The following is a 21630-nucleotide window of genomic DNA, read 5'->3' as shown; positions in this document are numbered from 1 at the left end:
CCAGGCCCAGGAAGATCCTTATGAAGGAATATACCCTCCCCAGACTCTCCCCATCATCCTGGCATCTGTCTCAGGCTGAACCCTCTGGATTTCTGTGCTGACTTGGGAACAAGGAAATGCCCACTGTCCTAGATTTAAGTATTCCATGTAAGTGCAAGGCTAAGGATATATCACTTTTCAGTAGATATTTTCCTGAAGATCCTGTCATTTAATGCAAGGTGTTTTAAAGATGATAAGGGGTATGGCCAGGTGTGATGGCTTGAGACTGAAATGTATAGGTATATTATTGTGTGAAATGTATAGATGTTATTCTATACATTTCATGTGGAAAATTTAATCCCCACAGGAATTCTATAAAGTAGATATTACATCACCACTTTACATATGAGGAAACTGAGGCACAGACAGGTTAAGCAACTTGCCCAAGGTCACATAGCTAGAAAGGGATAAAGCTGAGATTGGAATTTAGATTTCTGAATCCAGGCTCTTCACCTTCATGTATAACTCTCTCATGAAGGTTTTTTAATGGCCCAGATATCTTCTTCAGACCTAGGGAATCTGCAAAAGTGGGATGAACATTCAACCATAAATACCGCAGGAAGCACATCACCCTCACACACTAAAGGAAAGGGCACCCCTCAACTTGCATATTCCACTCTTCCATCCCATTGCTGCGTGAAGACCTGCTTTAGCAAATAGACTTCCTCCTCGGTATAAACTCTATGGTAAGACATCTCCTAAGGCAAATAATATTATACGATTTTCTTTCCTATGTTTTATTAAAAAAAAAAAAAGTATGCCTTAAAGAGGGTTTTAACTGTATTACACTACATACTAGGGCCATCACAGGCAACAGCTACTCAAATTCAACATAAAAGTCCTTTGGAATTTTATTAGCTTTGGAAGAATTGAAAAGCACCAAGAGAAGAAAACTAAAGAAGTAAACTCACCTACCTACCCACCCCCGTCCCCAACAGACAAGATTCACTAGATAAACTGTCCACTTTCTGTAAGACTCAGATATTCTTTTCCTTCTGGCAACCCCAGCATGGAGCAGAAGGTTCCATTCTGCAGACACGGAAGGTCAGGCACTTGATGTGGGCTCATCCACAGACCTTGAAGACACACACAGAGCTGGGTTTGAATCCAGGTCCCAGCACTTACTAGCTGTGTGACCTCAGGCAGGTTGCTTGACCCCTCCAAGGCCACTTTGCCTCATTTATAAAAGAAGGGATGGGAACAGCTATTTCAGAGGGCAGTTAAATTTAAATGAGATCAATAAAACATGCCATACAGTGACAAAAACATAAAAGGCGGTCAATAAAAGGGAAAAATTATCGTGGTTCGTGATTCAGGGACACTCTTTTTTTTTTTTTTTTTTTTTGAGACGGAGTCTTGCTCAGTCGCCCAGGCTGGAGTGCGGTGGCACGATCTCAGCTCACTGCAAGCTCGGCCTCCGGGTTCCCGCCATTCTCCTGTCTCAGCCTCCCGAGTAGCTGGGACTACAGGCGCCTGCCACCACGCCGGGCTAATTTTTTTGTATTTTTAGTAGAGACGGGGTTTCACTGTGTTAGCCAAGATGGTCTCAATCTCCTGACCTCGTGATCCGCCTGTCTCGGCCTCCCAAAGTGCTGGGATTACAGGCGTGAGCCACTGCGCTCAGCCCAGGGACACTCTTAAGCATACAACTACTTATTATTATTACTCATTGGACGGATACTCTCTGTGCCCACATGGGTCTGTGAAAAAGAAAGTTTAACATATAATTTTTCACCCTTTAAAACATAATATATATAATATGTAAGTATAATATATAAATATATATACCCACATACACACATACACTCTCATGTGGACACACACCTCTCACTCTGTTATCCAAGATGGGGTGCAGTGACACGATCATAGCTCGCTATAGCCTTGGACTCTGGGCTCAAGCAATCCCCCCACTTCAGCCTCCCCAGCAGCTAGGACTACAGGCATACGCCACCATATCCAGCTTATTTTTTTTTTTTTTTATTTTTAGTAGAGACAAGTCTTGCGATGTTACCCAGGCTGGTCTCAAACTCCTGACTTCAAGAGATCTTCCTGCCTCAGCCTCTCAAAGCGTTGGGATTACAGGCATGAGCCCCCCCACACCCAGCTGGATTCTTGACTCTTTTTAAGGCACTTTCACTCTATATACAAACCAACCTGTGAGACACAGGGTGTCTATTGTTAGAGGAATGATTCACATAAAAAAGACTCCATCACAGCTGCTATAATCAGATGTGTCCTTTTCACAGCAGAGGGAAACTTGAGTCGGGTATTGAGCCATGAGTAGATTCACTCCACTCATTCATTATAAGACCAGGACTCGCATACTCATACAAGTCACGTGCACACAGACTCAACCTAAAATACCCACTGGAGTTGAATGATTCTCGAATATCCATGGTCAGCCCAGACATCATTCCTGACCTCCAGACCACAACATGCATCTGACCACTGGGCATGACATGAGGATGGTCCACAGGGTCATCATGCCAGCCACATCCAAAGCAGACATTGTCAGGATAAAATGGGTTAGAATATGTTGTGATGAAGGCAAGAGGAGACTTTTCGAGTGAAGCAAAATGAATTTCAAAGAAACCTGACATCTGGATTTATAAGCAGGAGGCCAAAGGAGAAATTGAAGATAACAGCAGTAGAAACTGCTCATAAATTACCTACATGGTTTGAGAGGAGAAAGCGTATCATAAAATTGGTGCAGGGATCTCAGCAGTGGCTTTAATAAGCACAGAAAGATTTCTGTGGTCCCTCCCTCATAGTATGAGATAATTGGAAAAGCAGATAATTACTATGCCACAGTGTGATATAGAATGGTATATCTCAGTAAAAAAAGCCAAAAACAAAAAACAAAAACAAATAACGAAACAAGTGGGGGCTTAGAAAGCCTTGCCCAGCTTCTGATGTCACCGAAGGCTATCTTCTTACAAACACAGAGCCAAATCATAGATAAAGCCGGACAGATTAATGTCTTGTGGTTACTCAAGAAAACCGGTAACTTTGGGGAACCCTGGACAAGCAGAACTGCTGTCTTCCTTACAAAACATGAACCCCTGCAGCATTCTCTCTCCTGGTTAACGAAATCACCTCCACTCCATATCCCAAGCTAGTGCACTCACTTCACCCATTTCCAATTAGTTGCCTCATTTTTATTCTCTCTAGGATTTTCTTAAATCTAGCTCTTCCACCTTATCCCTGCTTAGTCCTTAGTTTGTTATAGGAAAACAATTGTATAAAAGTAGCACAATCATAATAAAGTGCTTGCTGTATTATTAAAAGCACCCTTCTTCTCTCTCTGGCAATGTCTAGCACACGGTTGGCACTCAACAAATGTTGGTAACCATGACTTATATTTAGCCATCCTGCTACCAGCCTCCATCTTCTCCATTCCATCCTCCACATTTCTGCCGCAGTTATCATTATTTTTTTAAAAAGAAATAATAATAATACCATCCTGCCTCTAATCTTTTACTGGCATCTACCAAAAATGTGAAAGTCCCCACCCAGGGCTGGAACATGAGGCACTTCCCAGCCTGGTTTCCTCCTTCCCCCCCAAATTTTTTTCCACAATTTACTCTGGAAACTATTCTCTAGCCAAAAGTTTTCCATTTCCCCTAATCCCAAAATCCAAGAACTGTCCCCTGAGCCACACAGTGCCTGGAACTGTGATTCCTTTCTTTAAGAGCTTTTGTTTTTTTTCTGTAGTTAATAGTTGCTTTGCTTTTTCACAAGCTGAGCTACTTATCATTGTACTTGCTGTTCTCTCTCTCAAATGTCCTGCCTCCCTTTTAGAGGAAAACTCCTGCTTGCCAATAAGATCAAGGTCACCTTCTGCCTCCCACAGAATGGCTCACGCCCTTGTCTTACTTTCTAAGGCCCTCTAAAAGTGACCAAAAGGACTATAAATGGCCACCAGCCTCTCCCACTCTCTTTGAAGTCCTCTGAGGCCAAGATGCCTTGCTCTTCTCCAAACTGCTGGCCCACTGCCTGGCAAATTGGAGACTTTAGTCAAAAAATCATTTTTAGTAATTTCTACAAAACCAAGAAAGGACAAGAAAAAGAAGAAAAAAGAAATACAGATCAAAAGAACACCACAGAGAAAAATAAGCCTACTTATATGCAAAAAGCATAAAATGTAACATATTTAGCACCTCCAAATAAGAGAAAGAGAAGGGTTATTTATAAGATTATTTTGAAAAACCTCTTTTCTAAAAAGAGGGACAGATCTTTGGAACGGAAGATACAAACTTGAACCATATTCCAAAATAAACTCTAGAAGGATGGAAGGGTGAAATATAAAAGAGTCATAGAAAAGCAACACAAAACAGAATAGAATATTTATCAATATTCTGAGGGATAATATCTTTTTATACTTTAAAGCAGGGAAGAAATGAAAATGGAAAGATTGACAGTTTGGGATTCACACAAGTTTAAAATATCTGTCCAGTGCAAGAAAAAAAAAGTCACGGAATTAAAACAAAATGGAAAACAGCATTTTGGAATTCATTTGCCTGAAATGTGACAAATGGTTAATCTCACTGCTACCTAAACATTCATTCATATTTATAAGAAAAACAATTTTCTCAAGTGTAATATAGCAAAAAAACAGTAAGAATTAAAGCAACTTGAGGTTCTGTTTAAAATTGCAATGAAATTAGCCTACTTAAAGATTCTCAAAAATTTGTGAGAGCTGTTTGGGGCTTAACAAAAAGGATCCTACCCACTGGGGAATAATTTCTCTGGAGGAAGGAAACTGTTCTGCCCCAGGCAGCTGCCTCTCCTTACATCCCCAGGGCTCAAATATCAGAGAAATTGCTTCTACAGGCAAGGGCCTTGCAACTCTTTGATGGCTGGGATTAATTTACAATTAAGAGAGGTTAATTTGGTAACTTTTGCTGTGGAGATCAGAATTTACAATGGTCTCTTTGGTTACTGTCTATGGCCTGTGGGCGAGCTCTCAAATTCATCTGAAAATTGACCTTCAAATTTACCCAACACATAGTGGCCAGGATAATCTAAATGTGATCGTATCATTCAAGCTGGTTCTCCAACTCATTCTTCTACCGTACTTTCATCCCACACATTTTGCATTTTTTGGTATAGATTTATATTTATTGTTTAATTGAAATTTTGTTAAAATAAAACATACACGGTCTCCTTCAACTTCTGTAATCTCCATGTTGCTACATAACAATGATTATGTTAGTATTTCTTGACATGTAATTTTAGACATTTTCAATTGACTTCCTATTACTGAAGATGTCGATTTAGTTTTCTTACACTACCCACACCTCACATATACATTTTGCCTCCTCCTCCTTCCAATAATTATAGCATAATTTGTGTTTAAATCGATATGAAATATTTACATTTATATGACTACAATATATTGCTTAGAGCTGAGCCACAGAGTATATGGAAGTATAGTTTGTTTATTGCAGAGCTTTTTTTTTTTTTTCTGTATTAATTGCTTTGCTTTTTCACAAGCTGTTTTGTGTCTATCAGTAAAATGGTTGGGATAAGCGTCTCGGCCAAATCTCATGTTGAAACGTAATTCCCAGTGTGGGAGGTGGGGCCTAGTGGGAGGTGTCTGGATCATGGGGGTGGATCCCCATAAATGGCTTAGTGCCAACCTCTTGATGATGAGTGAGTTCACATGAGATTTTGTTGTTTAAAAGCGTGTGGCATCTCCCACTCTCTCTCTCTTTTGCTCCCACTCTTGCCATGTGATAGGCTGGCTCACCTTTTGCTTTCAGCCATGATTATAAGCTTCCTGAGGCCTCATTAGAAGCCAAGCACCATGTTTCCTGGACAGTCTGCAGAACAGTGAGCCAATTAAACCTCTTTTATTTATAAATAACCCAGTCTCAAGTATTCCTTTACAGTAACACAATGGCCTAACACAATCAGTAAATGGTCCCAAGCTTTTTGAGAAGAGTTAAGAAAAACATCTTAATGCAGTCAAAAACACTAAGCAATCAAACAATTTTGCCACTTCCCACCTCCTTTAGAGACATACCTCCTGGAGCCCTGCATCCTCCTGCATCCACATGAGGCTCTAGGAGGTTTATCTCTAAAGATGTGGGAATAATGGATCTCTTCGTCTGCTACATGGCTGTCACCCTAGAATGTTAGTTACCCTGGAGCATCTCTTCATCATCTTCCTTACTCGATTTCTTTGTTTTGCTGGAACATGTGCTTGAGTATCTTCCCCAAAACAAATTCAGAGAAGGGAAAATCGTTAAGAGCCTACATTTATGCAATGGATTTACTTCGCATTTGCTCCTGGCCCAAAGTATTCTATAGATGACTGTTAAGAGTTCTAAATTGAACATTATTTTTTTCTCTCAAAATTATTTAAGCATTCTTCCATTGTCTTCTAATATTTCTACAGAGAAATCTAATGCCAACTATATGTCATCTGCATTTACTCTCTGAAAACTTTCAGGACTTTTTCTTCATCCAAGTTGTTTTGAAATTTTACATTTACATTTCTTGATGTGAGTTTAGTTTTTGTTCTTTTCATGAATTATGTAGGAACTGGGTGGGATCTTCTAATCTGAAAGCTCACATCCTAGAGTTCTGGGAAATTGTCTTGCATTATTTGTTTCACGACTTTCTTCTCTCTGTTCTCTCTGATTTTCTCATTAGTGGATGTTGAACCTACTGGACTCATCTGATTTCTTTTGATCTTTCCTCTCCTAATTTTCATTTCCTTTTTTTCTACTTTTTAGAACATTTCTCAATGCTATCTTCCAAATCTTTACTAAATTATTTATTTATATTTAATTTCTGTTTTATAAGAGATAGAGTCTTGCTATGTTGCCCAAGCTGGACTCTTAACTCCTAGGTTCAAGTGATTCTACTGTCATAGCCTCCTGAGTAGCTAGGACTACAGGTCTAACTTTTAACTTTTATTTTTTATTCTATGATTTTTTTTTTTTTTTTTTTTTTTTGCGGTGGAGTCTCACTCTGTTGCCCAAGCTGGAGTGCAGTAGTGCAATCTGGGCTCACTGTAATCTCTACGTCCAGGTTCAAGCAATTCTCCTGCCTCAGTCTCCCAAGTAGCTGGGATTAGAAGCATGAACCTCTATGCCCAGCTAATTTTTTCTTGTGTTTTTAGTAGAGACGGGGTTTCACCATGTTGGCCAGGCTGGTCTCGAACTCCTGACCTCAAATGATCCACCCACCTCAGCCTCCCAAAGTGCTGGGATTACAGGCATGAGCCACCGCACCTGGCCTTATGATTATTATCTTAATATATCTATTTGCTCTTGGTTTATAAACAAAACAAACATTCTATATCTCCTAAGTCATTTATTATAGTTTTAAAGTTTGTTGTTTCTGTTTACTGTTTTCCGCTGTTGTTAACATCTTTTACAACAAAGACTCTACTGAGATGTCTAGTGATCCTGCCTTTCCTTTCTTATTTTAGAGCAGGACTGCTTTATGTAAAAGGATGAAGCCTTATAACAGGCATGCCATACTAATAGTTAATGAGCAGAACCCAGCCATTTTTGGGGTACCCCCAGCTGTCAGATCTATCAGCCTTTTCCTTAGGCTGAATAATTTTCTCTAAGTGGATTCTTCAAACTCTTGCTTACAGGAGTAATAGAGACTAGAGGGGTAATGGAGCTGGAAAGTCATCCCATTTCATATGCAGCCCTGTTATTCTCTGTCCAAGGCCACCTCTGTGAACCACAGTTCATCTTCTCCAGGGAGTAAACCTCCCATATTCTGCCAGATGAGAAAGGGCAGTCTCTGGCTGTGCAGAGTTGAAGAAAGGATCTGGAGACATAACTGCTAACTGCATCCCTTCTTTTCAAATCCCCCTCTAGCCGTCAGAAATGTCTGTCATCTCCAATTCCTGAGTCTCTGGGGGCTTCTGGCTAGACTGCATTCTTCAGCTGTCACCACCCCCACCCACCTCATGCGGGAGGCTGGGTCTCAGCTTCACCCAGCTTGCTCTGCCAGTTGCCATTACCATCCTCTTTCCATCTTCCAAAATTTTGTACATGTCTCTCTTCCCTGTGATCACTGCCTAACCTGTTGTGGGTTTTTTTCCTTCTAAGTTGCCATTCTCTCTATTCCTTTGCTATCATTTTAACAGGGTTTCAGGAAGGTTCACATATAAATGGTGTATGTTCAGGCTATCATGTTATATTACACAGCAATATCGGGCTATGGGTTCCTCCCTGAGTACGCCAAATCATACCCAACCAAGTGTGCTCCTTCTGTTCTCCTGCCTGGTCCACCTTATCCCTCTCCCAATTTCAATTTTCCTTTATTTTTTTTCTTTTTGAGACAGAGTCTCACCTGTCACCCAGGCTGGAGTGCAGTGGCATGATCTCAGCTCACTGCAACCTCCACCTACCAGTTTCAAGCCATTCTCCTGCCTCAGCCTCCCAAGTAGCTGGGACCACAGGTGTGCACCACCATGCCCCGCTTCTGTTTTTGTATATTTCAGTAGAGATGGGGTTTCATCACATTGGCCAGGCTAGTCTTGAACTCCTGACCTCAGGCGATCTGCCCACCTTGGTCTCCCAAAGGGCTGGGATTACAGGCGTGAGCCACTGTGCTCAGCCCCCTCATCTTCAATTTTCTATCCCTTAATGGTCCTTCAGGCATTACTTCAAACAAGAAACCTTCTCAGACCCTCCCTGCACGTGCTGTGTGAATCTCTAGCTGGCATGTATCTTGTGCTGAACTGATCTGCTTGTATATCTGTCTTCCTCCCTAGACAAGAAGTAAGTAGGCAAGGAGTATCCAATGGTCTATCTCCAGCGTGAAGAAAACTATCTGGCGCATAGTAAGTGCTCAATAATACTTGTTCAACCAGCTCATTTCCAGTAACCTCGTTGTGGAGGCATTTTCATTCTTAGAGAAGTACAAAAAATAAGGCCATGTTTATTTGCCAATGTCCTAATAAGAAAGGCTAATGAGAGAGCATCAGGAAATAAAAACAGACAGATGTTTTGGAGAGCCAAAGTCCAGGGACACAAAATAGCTTCCAGCAGGGGTGATGTATATTTTCCTAGTGATTCTAAGTGAGTATATGCTTATTCAGTAGAGAGAGATTTAACAGGTTTCTCAGCTAATGCTGCAGATTTACATCCATTTAAGATAATTTTCCTTATCTCGAATCTATTTTTCTCAGTAACCAAGACACTTAACTGATTTGTACAAAATTCATTTGAGAAAGAAATAATCTACTTCAGGCAAGGACACACTCTAAATAGAGACACTACAAATCTAACAGAAAATGGAGAATCTGTTTGAGAATCGGAGGTGGAGTTCTGCCTGGAACATAGGGGCTTTCTCTCCAGCATCTTGACACTATATCCAACCTCTTTTGTCTGTTTTACAAGCAGAAAATAAGTAATTCTTAAATCTGAGAGCACAAAACAAAGAACTCTCCTAATCCAACCAAGATGCACACAAATAGTTTTTAGACAGTGTCTCACTCTCTTCCTCAGGCTGGAATGCAGTGGTGCCATGACGGCTTACTGCAGCCTCGACCTCCCAGGCTCACGTGACCCTCAGCCTCAGGAGTAGCTAGGACTATAGGCATGTACCACCACCATACCTGGTTAATTTTTATATTTTTTGTAGAGACAACGCTTTGCCATGTTGCCCAGGCTGATGGGCTCAAGTGATCTGCCCAAAGCGACTGGCTTCCCAAAGTGCTAGGATTATAGATGTGAGCCACTGTACTCAGACCCAATTTTTTTTTTTTTTTTTTTTTTTTTGAGATGGAGTTTCACTCTGTCGCCCAGGATGGAGTGCAATGGCACAATCTTGGCTCACTGCAACCTCTGCCTCCCTGGTTCAAGCGATTTTCCTGCCTCAGCCACCTGAGTAGCTGGGATTACAGGCGCCCGCCACTGCACCCGGCCAATTTTTGTATTTTTAGTAGAGACAGGGTTTCACTATCTTGACCTGGCTGGTCTCGAACTCCTGACCTCGTGATCCACCCTCCTCAGCCTCCCAAAGTGCTGGGATTACACCCTCAAGTTTTTTAAAAGACAAGAATCTCATGCAAAAAAGTTTAAGTTGAAACAATAGCCTATCAGTTTGGCATTTTTTACATGCTAATACCCAGTATTGGAAGGGTCTAGTAAAATTCTAATAAGAGTAGAATTACTATAGATTTTCTGGAGGAAAATATTACAATACATATCAAGAATCTCCAAAAATATCCCTCTACTATACACCTTTAGAAGTGTGGATTCAGAAAATAAATATCAAATTAATACAAATAAAGATGTGAGTGAAAAAATATTCAATAGAAGGTTATATATAATAAAGAAAAATTGAAAATAACCTAAATTTCCAACAATGGAAACAGATCATCATTAATAACATCAGAAAATACTCTTGATTTAATGTTAAATGAAAAAGGGAAAAAGTGAGATAACATACACTCATAACCTGTATAGAAAACTGACTCAAAGACAATATACAAAAACGTCAATAGATGCTGTCCCTAAGTCATGAGATCACGGTGATTTGTTTTAGAAAAACAAAAATCGAAACCATAATGAGATACCATTTCAACCAGTTATAATGGTCACTATTAAAAAGTAAAAAAAAAAAAGACAGATGCTGGAGAGGTTGCAGAGAAAAGGTAATGGTTATACACTGCTGGTGAGAATGTAAATTACTTCAGCCATTGTAGAAAGCAATTTGGTGAAGTCTCAGAGAACTCAAAGCAGAACCATTTGACCCAGCAATCCCATTATTGGGTATATACCCAAAGGAATATAAATTGTTCTACCATAAAGACACGTGCACAGGTATGTTCATTACAGCACTATTCGCTGTAGCAAAGGAATGGAATCAACCTAAATGCCCATCAATAGTAGGCTGGATAAAGAAAATGTGGCACATATACACTATGGAATACTACGCAGCCATAAACGAGAATGGCATCATGTCCTTTGCAGCAACATGGATGGAGTTGGAGGCCATTATCCTAAGCAAACTTACTCAGAAACAGAAAACCAAATACCACCAGTTCTCACTTATAAGTGGGAGCTAAACACTGAGTACACATGGACACAAAAAGGGGGACAACAGACACGGGGCCTACTTGAAGGTGGAGGGAAGGAGAAGGGCGAGAATCAAGAAACTATCTATTCAGTGCTATGCTTATTACCTGTACGATGAAATAATCTGTACGCTGAACCCCTGTGACATGCAATTAACCTATATAACAAACCTACACATGTTCCCCTGAACATAAAATAAACATCAAAAGAATAATAATGGCCAGGCATGGTGGCTCACACCTGTAATCCCAGCACTTTGGGAGGCCGAGGTGGGCGGATCACCTGAGGTCAGGAGTTTGAGATCAGCCTGACCAACGCGGTAAAATCCCATCTCTACTAAAAATACAAAATTAGCCAGGCATGGTGCCACATGCCTGCAATCCCAGCTACTTGGGAGGCTGAGGCTGAGGCTGAGGCAGGAGAATCACTTAAACCCAGGAGGCGGAGGTTGTGGTGAGCTGAGATTGCACCATTGCACTCCAGCCTGGGCAACAAGAGTGACAAAAAAAAAAAAAAGAAGAAGAAAGAGGAGGAGAAGGAGAAGGAGGAGAAGGAGAAGGAGGAGAGGAAGATGAAGAAGAAGAGGAAGAAGAAGGAGAAGGAGAAGGAGAGGAACAGGAGAGGAAGAATAAGAGGAAGAAGAAGAAGAAATAAAATATAAAGCTTTTTGTATTGAGGCTCTTTCTATGTTTCTGGAACACTTTGATAACAACTGAACGTGTTTGCTTAGGTAATCTCTCATAAGCAACAGGAGTACTAAGTGTATTTATTGAAGAGGAAACTAAAATAAAAACTCCCCCAAGAGTTACAAATAACAGTGGAAAATATCACAGACTTAGGGGTCTACACCCATTCTGACGACCCATCAAGCTCCCTGAATGACTGAACCAGAACTTACTTGGTGGGACGATAATCCGGAATGGAACGGTCCAGTGAAATTTTCTCACTGAGGTAGGAATTGTAGCCATACTTCTCATGGGGTCCCTTAGCCTTTTCTTCTTCAGCTGGGGAAAGAGTAGCCGGGAGGCCCCCTTTACCCCGCCCACCATAACCTTCAATGAGCCCAAGGGATTTGGATAAGCCTAGAAAAAGTGGGAGAAAAAAGAATTATTAGAAAACCACCATACCAGGATGTATTACTCAATCTCTGCTGCAGTTTCAACAGAAATTTTAACATTACCTGTCACAGAAAAAATGATGTCCTCAATTTATCCCACTCAGGTATAGGCCCTGAAAATATTTGTATTAGAGGAAGGTCAAGGCCACAGAGCGTTCTGGGGTTAAAGTTTGGTTACCAATTAGAATCCTCTACCTCTGTCTCTACCAAAAAATACAAAAATTAGCTGGGCGTCGTGGTGCACGCCTATAGTCCCATCTACTCAAGAGGCTAAGGCAGGAGAATCTCTTGAACCCGGGAGATGGAGCTTGCAGTGAGCCGAGATTGCACCACTGCACTCCAGCCTGGGCGACCGAGTAAGACTTTGTCTCAAAAAGAAAATCCAATAAATAAAAAAGAATCCTCCCTCTCCTTTTGGGAACTGGGATGAGATGGGGGTCTGTAAGAGGGAGAGACCCTCCACACTAGGAGAAATGAGGACGAAAGAGGACACAGGAAATGAGATCGAACGAGGGCCATTATTCATGCCTGTTTCCCTTTTGCTAGGAGGAACTACAGCAAGAAGAAATAGCACAGAATAAAAACAGCAAGTCCACAGATAACTGCCAAACTGCAGATGCTTTTGCTTCATTTGAACAGAAAGCGACATACAGATTGATTTGTATCCTGAGTTTAAAGGGTCCAACATTCTGACACAGCTCTTTCCCTAATGGTTTTATTTAAATTTTATCTAAATGGCAACAGGAAATACAAAATGTTTGAGAATAAATCACAGAGGAGAGGAAAAAACCCACACGGGTGATAACCGTGCCAAGCAGACTTGGAAGCCTCTGTAACAAGCCTCACTGAGCAATCTGCAAGCTCCCAGGATGGTGGCAGCTCTAAACCTATTATTCCGTTATAGGATAAACAGCTTGATGGGCAATTTTTAAATCCTGGAGTTATGGGAGGTTTTACTACTTAACCAGAAAACTTTCGTTGTTAAGAGTTCTCATTGCCTTCCGCCATTTCAAATGTTCCAGCCACTCAGCACACACACGCACACACTCACACACACACTTTATCCATTTAAATGATGGAGATCCAATATCCAGCATTTCATTGCTGCCACTGACAGAAAGAAGAAGGACCAGCCTCCTTGGCTTTGACAGCCTGGGCAGCCAGAAGCACCCAGAAGGATCCAAATCTCCCACGAAGACATCCCCTAGGCAAGTCAAGAGCCAAGAAACCTGCTCCAGTCTTGAGATAGTTCTCCGTCACCTAGTGGCAAAGCTTGTATTTGCTCTCCTGCTTCTCTGAGAACAGAAATTTATTTTCTGTAATATCAAGATCAAAAGCAAAGATTGTGCGAGCACCTCAATCAATGTCAGACAAGCATCGTTTTTCTGCTTGAGAATCATTTCCACTGTCCAATATGTTCTTCAGGAATCCTGATGTCTTTTCTTGCTGCCCTCATTTCCATAGAGACCCTATGAGCGGAGAATTAGAGAACTCCAGCACTTTCTACCTGCTCCCTCATGTCGAATCTGCTGATGTGTAACAAATATTCCAATGACATCCCCTGAACTGCGCTCAAAACTCCACAAGGACTCTTCCCATGTTGAGTACAAACACCTGCGCTTGGTTTTAAAATCACTTGTGATGCAACATTACTAGTGGGAATGTACAGGTGTCCCGCCACTTTGGAAGACAGTTGGGCTGTTCTTCAAAATGCTTAATATAGGCTGGGTGTGGTGGCTCATGCCTGTAATCTCAGCACTTTGGGAGGCTGAAGTGATCACCTGAGGAGTTTAAGACCAGCTTGGCCAACACAGTGAAACCCAGTCTCTACTAAAAATACAAAAATTAGCCGAGTGTGGTGGTGTGCACCTGTAGTCCCAGCTACTTAGCAGGCTGAGGCAGGAGAATCACTGGAACCCAGGAGGCGGAGTTGCAATGAGCAAAGATCCCGCAGCTGCAGTCCAGCCTGGGTGACAGAGCAAGACTCTGTCTCAAAAACAAAAACAAAAAATGCTAAATATAGTTACCATATGACCCAGCAATTCCACTCCTAGGAAATTTCTACCCAGAAAAATGGAAACATTCATCCCCCAAAAAACTGGTGCACAAATGCTCACAGTTGCATTATTCTTATTAGCTAAATGTCCATCAGCTGATGAATGGAGAAACAAAATATAGTATCTCCAGACCAATGGGATATTGGGCAGTATAAAAGAATGAAGTAGTGATACAAGCTATGACAAGAGTTAACTTTGAAAATGTTATGACAAGTAAACGAAGCTAGTCACGAAAGACCATGTAGTGATTCTATTTATGTGAAATGTACAGAACAGGTGAATCTGTAGAACCTGAAAGTAGATCCGTGGTTGCTTTCAGTAGGGAAAGGGGAACTTGGGGAGAAAATGGACAGAGACTGTTAATATGTATAGGGCTTTTTCCTGGAGTAATGGGAATGTTACAGCATTAGATCATGGTGATTCGTGCACAAATTTGTGAAGATACTAAAAACCACTAAACCATATGCTTTTAAATAGATGAATGATATGAGCTGTATAAAATATCTCCATACGGCTGAGCGCTGTGGCTCACGCCTGTAATCCCAGCAATTTGGGAGGCCGAGGTGGGTGGATCACTTGAGATCAGGAGTTCGAGACCAGCCTGGACAACGTGTGAAACCCTGTATCTACTAAAAATACAAAAATTAGCCAGGTGTGGTGGCGCACATCTGTAATCCCAGCTACTCGGGAGGCTGAGGCAGAAGAATCATGAACCCAGCAGGTGGAGGTGGCAGTGAGCCAAGTTTGCGCCACTGCTCTCTAACCTGGGCAACAAAGCAAGACTTCATCTCAAAAAAACAAAAATTCCCCCCAAAACTGAGATGTTAAGAGAAAAACACTTACGATAGACAATTCTATTCACAGCAAGATGAAAGGCTATCCAACATGAAAATTTTCCAGCAAAATACCTAAAAACGCTCAATAAAACAACTTTAAAATATTTAAAATATATAGCTGATCTTGCAAGAAAGAAAGGGAAACTCCTCGCGGTAAGTTAAAATAGGAGTTGAGTCTATGTCTGCTCTCAGGGAGGGAGAGGATGGGTTGCTCATTAACTAAAAGCTGCAGTTTCAGAGCTCAAGCATGCACAGGATATGGGATTTTGGGTTCTCTTGAGAAATATCATTGAAACTGAAATATCTGCAAAAATTTACGTCCCTGAAAGATTGGATTTTTGTGTGTGTGTGTGTGCAAATCCAAGGAAACGCATAATGAGACAAACAAGAAGATAGTCTCTGGATGTGTTCAGAGTGGGGGTAAAAAAAATCCCAACCCAGGACTTGAGACCACACATGTGTTTGTCTAAATTTACACGGTCTCCAGAGGTTAGAGAATTGCCATTTAAAATTATAAGCTCTTAAAGAGAGTACTCAAGACAAATAGAAACACAGTCATAAAATCTAATTTTTAGTATTTTATATGGAGGAAGGAGCCCATCTAGGCAAAAGTGTCTGGGCCCACAAGAGTCATTCTACAGCCCTGGATCCCTTGACTTTAGCTTTTTATCTATAAGTGACAAACAAAGAAGGAAAGTAACAAGATCTGAAGTGTGGCCAATAACAGCACAAGGACTGAGCCCAGACACTAACAGTAATGACAGCAACCATTTATTGAGTACCCACTGTGTGGTGGGCACTCTGCTCAATGTTTCACACTTATTTTACCATTGTTTCATCTAATCTCTTGACAAGCTCAGGGGGAAGGTATTATTACCTCTGTTTCACAAATGAGGACACTGGGTCTGAGAATGTAGGAACGCAGGAACTTTTCTTTTTTTAAGGGATGGTCTCACTCTGTCGCCCACGCTGGAGTGCAGTGGTATAATCACAGCGCATTCACTGCAGCTTTGAACTCCTGGGCTCAAGCAATCCTCCTGCCTCAGCCTCCCAAGTACCTGAAATTACAGGTGCGTGACACTAACCTAGCTAATTTTTTAAAACAGTGTGTATAGATGGCGTCTTGCTATGTGCCCCAGGCTGGTCTGGGACTCCTAGCCTCAACTGATTCTCCCACCTTGGCCTCCCAAAATGCTGGGATTACAGGCGTGAGCCACCACACCTGGTCAAATGTAGGAACTTTTTAAAGGTTCTGTGGCAGCTAAAGGAGGATAAAGCCTGGACTCTGAGGCAGATTATGAGACCCTGTTGCAGGATTCTTGCAGCAGTGTGTGCGAGAGACGGCAGGAAGCTTATTTTAAGGCAGCGGTCATAGTGATCAAACGGAATGGAGAGATTTGAGGGTTGTTTAAGAGATACCATCCCAGGGCAGGAGACAAACAAGTGCTAAGGGTGAGAGAGAAGGAGGAACTGAGCAAAACTGAGGTTTCCAGGTGAGTGATAACACTGCCTGAAAAGGCAGGGCATACAGAAGAGAGTGTGAGAAGGTAATGAGTTCCATTCTTCACATGTGGTACACGAGGCATCCATGGGACATCCAGATGGCATCAGAGTCCAGTGGAAAGTTGAAGCACATGAGAATGGAGGCTCAGACAGCAGAGGAGGCCTGAGATACAAACCTCACTGCCATCAGGACAAGCAGGCTAGAGACGTGGCAGAGGGTGCAGAGAGGACAGCCCAGGAGCAAGAAGCAGAAGGATAGACAGTGTTCAGCAAGTGCTGACTGACTACCCTATCCCTTGTCTATTTCCACCAACAGGAGGAAATGCATCCTGCAAAACTTTTTTCTTTTCTGCTCTCTATGCCTGGCCTCTCACTTATGCTATATTTGAATCCAAAGACTTCAAGAGACTGAGACTTAGGAAGAGAGAAATGTCTTAATAAGAAGCAAGCAGGCCAGGTGCAGAGGCTCATGCCTGTAATCCCAGTGCTTGGGAGACCAAGACAGGGGAAGTGCTTGAGCCCAGGAGTTGGAGACGAGCCTAGGCATCATAATGAGACCCGACACCATCTCTACAAAAAATAAACAAATTAGCCTGTGCCTATAGTCCCAGCTCCTTAAGAGGCTGAGGAGGTAGGATTGCTTGAGCTCAGGAGTTCAAGCCTGCAGTGAGCTACGATTACACCACTGCACTCCAGCCTGGATGACAGAGTGAGACCCTGTCTTTGAAAACAGATAAATAAAATAAAAAGTAAGAAGACCTCATCTCTGAAAAAAAAAAAAAATAACTAAGTGTTCAAGCTTCCTGGTTGACTTCAGAAATCCATTTGTCCAGCCGGGCACGGTGGCTCATGCCTGTAATCCCAGCACTTTGGGAGGCCAAGGCGGGCATATCACTTGAAGTCAGGAGTTCAAGACCAGCTTGGTCAACATGGTGAAACCCTGTCTCTCCTAAAAATACAAAAGTTAACTGAGATTTGGGTGAGGACACAGCCAAACCATATCAGGTAGGATGCTGTATCTGTGAGGCTACAGACACAGCATCAAGACTTTCCTTTCTGGCAGGAGACAGCACACTCAGAAGGGGCAATTAAAGAGACATTACCAAAGTATTTACAGAGATTGTGAAGGATTAAGGGAAACCAATAAGGAATAACAAGGGTTGGTGAATGACCCTAAGGCTAGCAACAGAGCGGGAAGCAATTACCACCCTAAGGTCTGCAGAGAGTTACTTGCAGTTACACACCCAGTTACTTGCTACAGGTGCAAGTAGCACCTGTAGTCCCAGCTACTTGCAAGGCTGAGGCAGGAGAATCATTTGAACCTGGGAAGTGGAGGCTGCAGTAAGCTGAGATCACACCACTGCACTCCAGCCTGGGCAGCAAAGCGAGACTCCACCTAAAAAAAATCATATATATATATATATAATATTTTTTATATAATTTTTTATATAAAAATAATAATATATTTTATATAATAATAATATATATATATAATTTGTCTCTGCAGACCTTAGGGTGGTAATTGCTTCCCCCTCTGTTGCTAGCCTTAGGGTCATTCACCAACCCTTGTTATTCCTTATTGGTTTCCCTTAACCCTTCACAATCTCTGTAAATATTTTGGTAATGTCTCTTTAATTGCCCCTTCTGAGTGTGCTGTCTCCTGCCAGAAAGGAAAGTCTTGATGCTGTGTCTGTAGCCTCACAGATACAGCATCCTACCTGATATGGTTTGGCTGTGTCCTCACCCAAATCTCATTTTTAATTGTAGCTCCCATAATTCCCACATGTTGTGGGAGAGACCCAGTGGGAGATAATTGAATCCTGGGGGCAGTTTTCCCCATACTGTTCTCATGGTAGTCGATAAGCCTCATGAGAGCTGATGGTTTTATAAGGGGTTTCCCTTTCACTTGGCTCTCATCCTCTCTTGTCTGCCACCATGTAAGACGTGCCTTTTCCCTTCCACCATGATTGTGAGGCTTCCCCAGCCATGTGAAACTGTAAGTCCACTAAATCTCTTTTTCTTTATAAATTACCCAGTCTTGGGTATGTCTTTATCAGCAGCGTGAAAAGAGACTAACACACTACCAATCACGACTGGAAGACTTCTCCTGTGGTCCCAAGTTTAGGTGCTCTCCTTAATGGCATAGATGGGGTCACCTCCAGTGCCTGACACACAAAGAGTTCTTAAAAACTGTTAGGTAGATGGATGAATAGAGATCAGATCTGGAGAACCAACTTGGGGCCATTTATTACAAACTGAGTATTTCACTTTTGAGAAAGCAAATTAAATATCCATATGGAAAGCATATAATAAGAGAAGAGGTGTTGAATATATTAAATATTGTAGTATATTTATATTCACAAAGAAGAGAATCTTCACTGATGAATGTCACAGAGAATTAAGCCTGAAAAGAGCCATTTGGTGTGGCAATGAAAGGCACTGGTGACCTCTGAGACAGTGTCAGTGAAGTAAGTGTTTCTAGGGTGATAAGGAAATGAGTCACCAGATACAGCTGTCACTCAGTGAGGATGCCCAGGCTGGAGCAGGTAGACATCTCATATTAAGAGTGTTTTTTAATTCAGCAAAAACCAACTAGAATATACAATGGAAATAAATCTATTTCTTAAAGTAACAAATATTACAGTATACCTAAGAATAACTTTAACCAGTAAGAAGAATACTTGAAAATGTTACTAAATGCAATAAAATAAGACATACATAAGTGGCAGAGAAGAACACGTCTTTGAGGTGGAAGTTGGAATGTTGGGAGATTGTTAGGAGATTCTCTCTCTCTCTCTCTCTCTCTCTCTCTCTCTCGCTTTCTTTCTTTCGAGTTGGGGGTCTCACTCTGTCACCCAGGCTGAAGTGTAGTGGAGTGATCTTACCTCACTGCACCCTCAAGCTACTGGGCTCAAGGGATCTTCCTTTTTCAGCCTCCTGAGAAGCTGGGAGTACAGTCATGCACCATCATGCATGGCTAATTTTCTTAACTTTTGTAGAGATGAGGTCTCCCTATGCTGCCCAAGCAGGTCCCGAACTCCTGGACTCAAGTGATCCCCCTGCCTCAGCTTCCCAAAGTGCTGAGATTACAGGCATGAGCCCCTGTGACCATCCACTGCCTTTTTAATGCACAGGTTTAACATAATTTCAAAGGGGATATTTTTTTTTTTCTGGAACACAACAAAACATTCTAAAATTAACCTAGAAGAACACAGAGGTTAGAACATTTAGAATTTTTTAAAACACAAAAGACAGAAAAGGAGTTGCCTTCTCTGACATTAAGCTAGAAAATAAAGCAATAATCATCAAAGTGGCATGAAGACTGGGAGGAAATTTTAAATATACGTTGGGAAGTGAGGCTGTAAAATACATGTTTTCTCAGATAGTCATCCAGTTTTCCAAACATAAATAAAAATAACCTCCACTTTTGAAATTTTAGAAATTCCCTTCTAGTGCAGGCAAGCCAATGACTGATTTTTGCATGACATCTTGTGTGAATGATGGAGGAGCTCCATCTCACACGGAGACCAGAAATCCTCTGAGGGCCACACGGTTGATCACCGCTTAGCAAGAGCACATCACTCTGCTCACGTCTGTGGTTAACTTCAGCCCACGCTACAAGGGCTCGATGGCGGTAGCAACACGAAAGAGCCAAGGTTGTAAATCAACTCTGAGCTGCCTTCCCACCTTCCTTCATACAAATGAGGACATGATTTTCTCCAGGGTTACGGTGGAAACTTATGGGTTTACAGATAACCGGCATTATTCTTTTAGAAATAGAGATGGTACACACGATGGAGGCACAAACTCCAGGATAGATGGTGACCGCAGCAAAAGGCAATCTGGTGCCTTGTCAACTCATAAAGCTCCTCATCATCGCAGCAGCCCCAGCCCAGCATGCAGAAAATCTCTCTCTCTCTCTAAGCCGAGGAGCCAGCATGTCATGCGGCCTGTCTTCCACTGGGCAGGCATTTGTTTGGAAGTTTCTGCAGAGAGGCCAGAGCCCTCCTTCAGATCCACGTCTCAGGGAGATCCTACCTTATGCTAGATCATATGGAAGTCAATAAAACTTACAGACAATCCAGAAATTGCAGCCATAGGCTTAATAGTGAGCAACACTCCAGGTTTACTCCTGGCCAACTTCAATGTACTCCTGGGGGGCTGAGGAGCCACCTCTCGGAATCCAGTGTGGTAATAAAGGTAAATATCTGAAAAATACAGTTTATCCTTCCAGCTATTAACACACACTGAAAAACTCCAATAATTACGAAGGTGAATTAATGGAATAGGAAGAGCTAGATCAATGGAACACAAGAGCTTGTCAGAAAATACTGCCAAAAGAAAAGATAGCCCCATTTTGGATACAATTATTAGTGATAATTAGTTCAATTGACAAATGCCTATTAGACACAAAGCACTATAATAAGCACTTTAATTATTACATGTATACAAAATTTATGCTAGATGTGTGTGCTATATATTTTTTTAATTCACATGTATATGTGTGTATGTATATAGGCATGCATATATATTTCTAAATTCATATATACATTTATATACATAATATTTTTTAAACTGTTACTCAAATGATTCTTGGTGCTAATTTTTTTTTTTTTTTTGAGACAAGGTCTTACTCTGTCACCCAGGCTGGAGTGCAGTGGTGTGGTGTGATCTCGGCTCACTGCAATCTCCGCCTCCCAGGTTAAAACGATTCTCCTCCCAAGTAGCTGGGATTACAGGCATGCGCCACCACACCCAGCTAATTTTGTGTGTGTGTGTTTTTACTAGAGATCAAGTTAAGCCATGTTGCTCAGGATAGTGTTGAACTCCTGAGCTCAGGTGATCTGCCCACCTCAACCTCCCAAAGTGTTAGTATTACACGTGCTGGGCCTCTTGGTGTTAACTCTGAGTATCTCCTGACCCTATTCTCACCTCTCCATCTCTTCTGCCACCATCCAGATGCAACCTCAAGCCATCACTTGCTTGAGTTATTGCAGGCAGCTCCTAACACCATCTTC

General features: G+C 41.7%; 1 protein-coding gene across 2 annotated transcripts in view; it reads right to left on the bottom strand.

Moving 5' to 3' along the window:
• Nucleotides 1-21630, bottom strand: part of GALNT17 (polypeptide N-acetylgalactosaminyltransferase 17) — a 612851-nt gene that overhangs the window by 393016 nt on the left and 198205 nt on the right. For both annotated transcript variants that reach the window (XM_015133353.3, NM_001265889.1), the window contains 1 exon segment: nt 11998-12181. In XM_015133353.3, coding sequence (XP_014988839.1) covers nt 11998-12181 — 184 coding nt within the window.

Source organism: Macaca mulatta, chromosome 3, assembly GCF_049350105.2.
Source record: "Macaca mulatta isolate MMU2019108-1 chromosome 3, T2T-MMU8v2.0, whole genome shotgun sequence".
NCBI lineage: Eukaryota > Metazoa > Chordata > Mammalia > Primates > Cercopithecidae > Macaca > Macaca mulatta.
The sequence above is the reverse complement of the archived record's forward strand: the minus strand, read 5'-3'. Positions and strand labels throughout refer to the sequence as shown.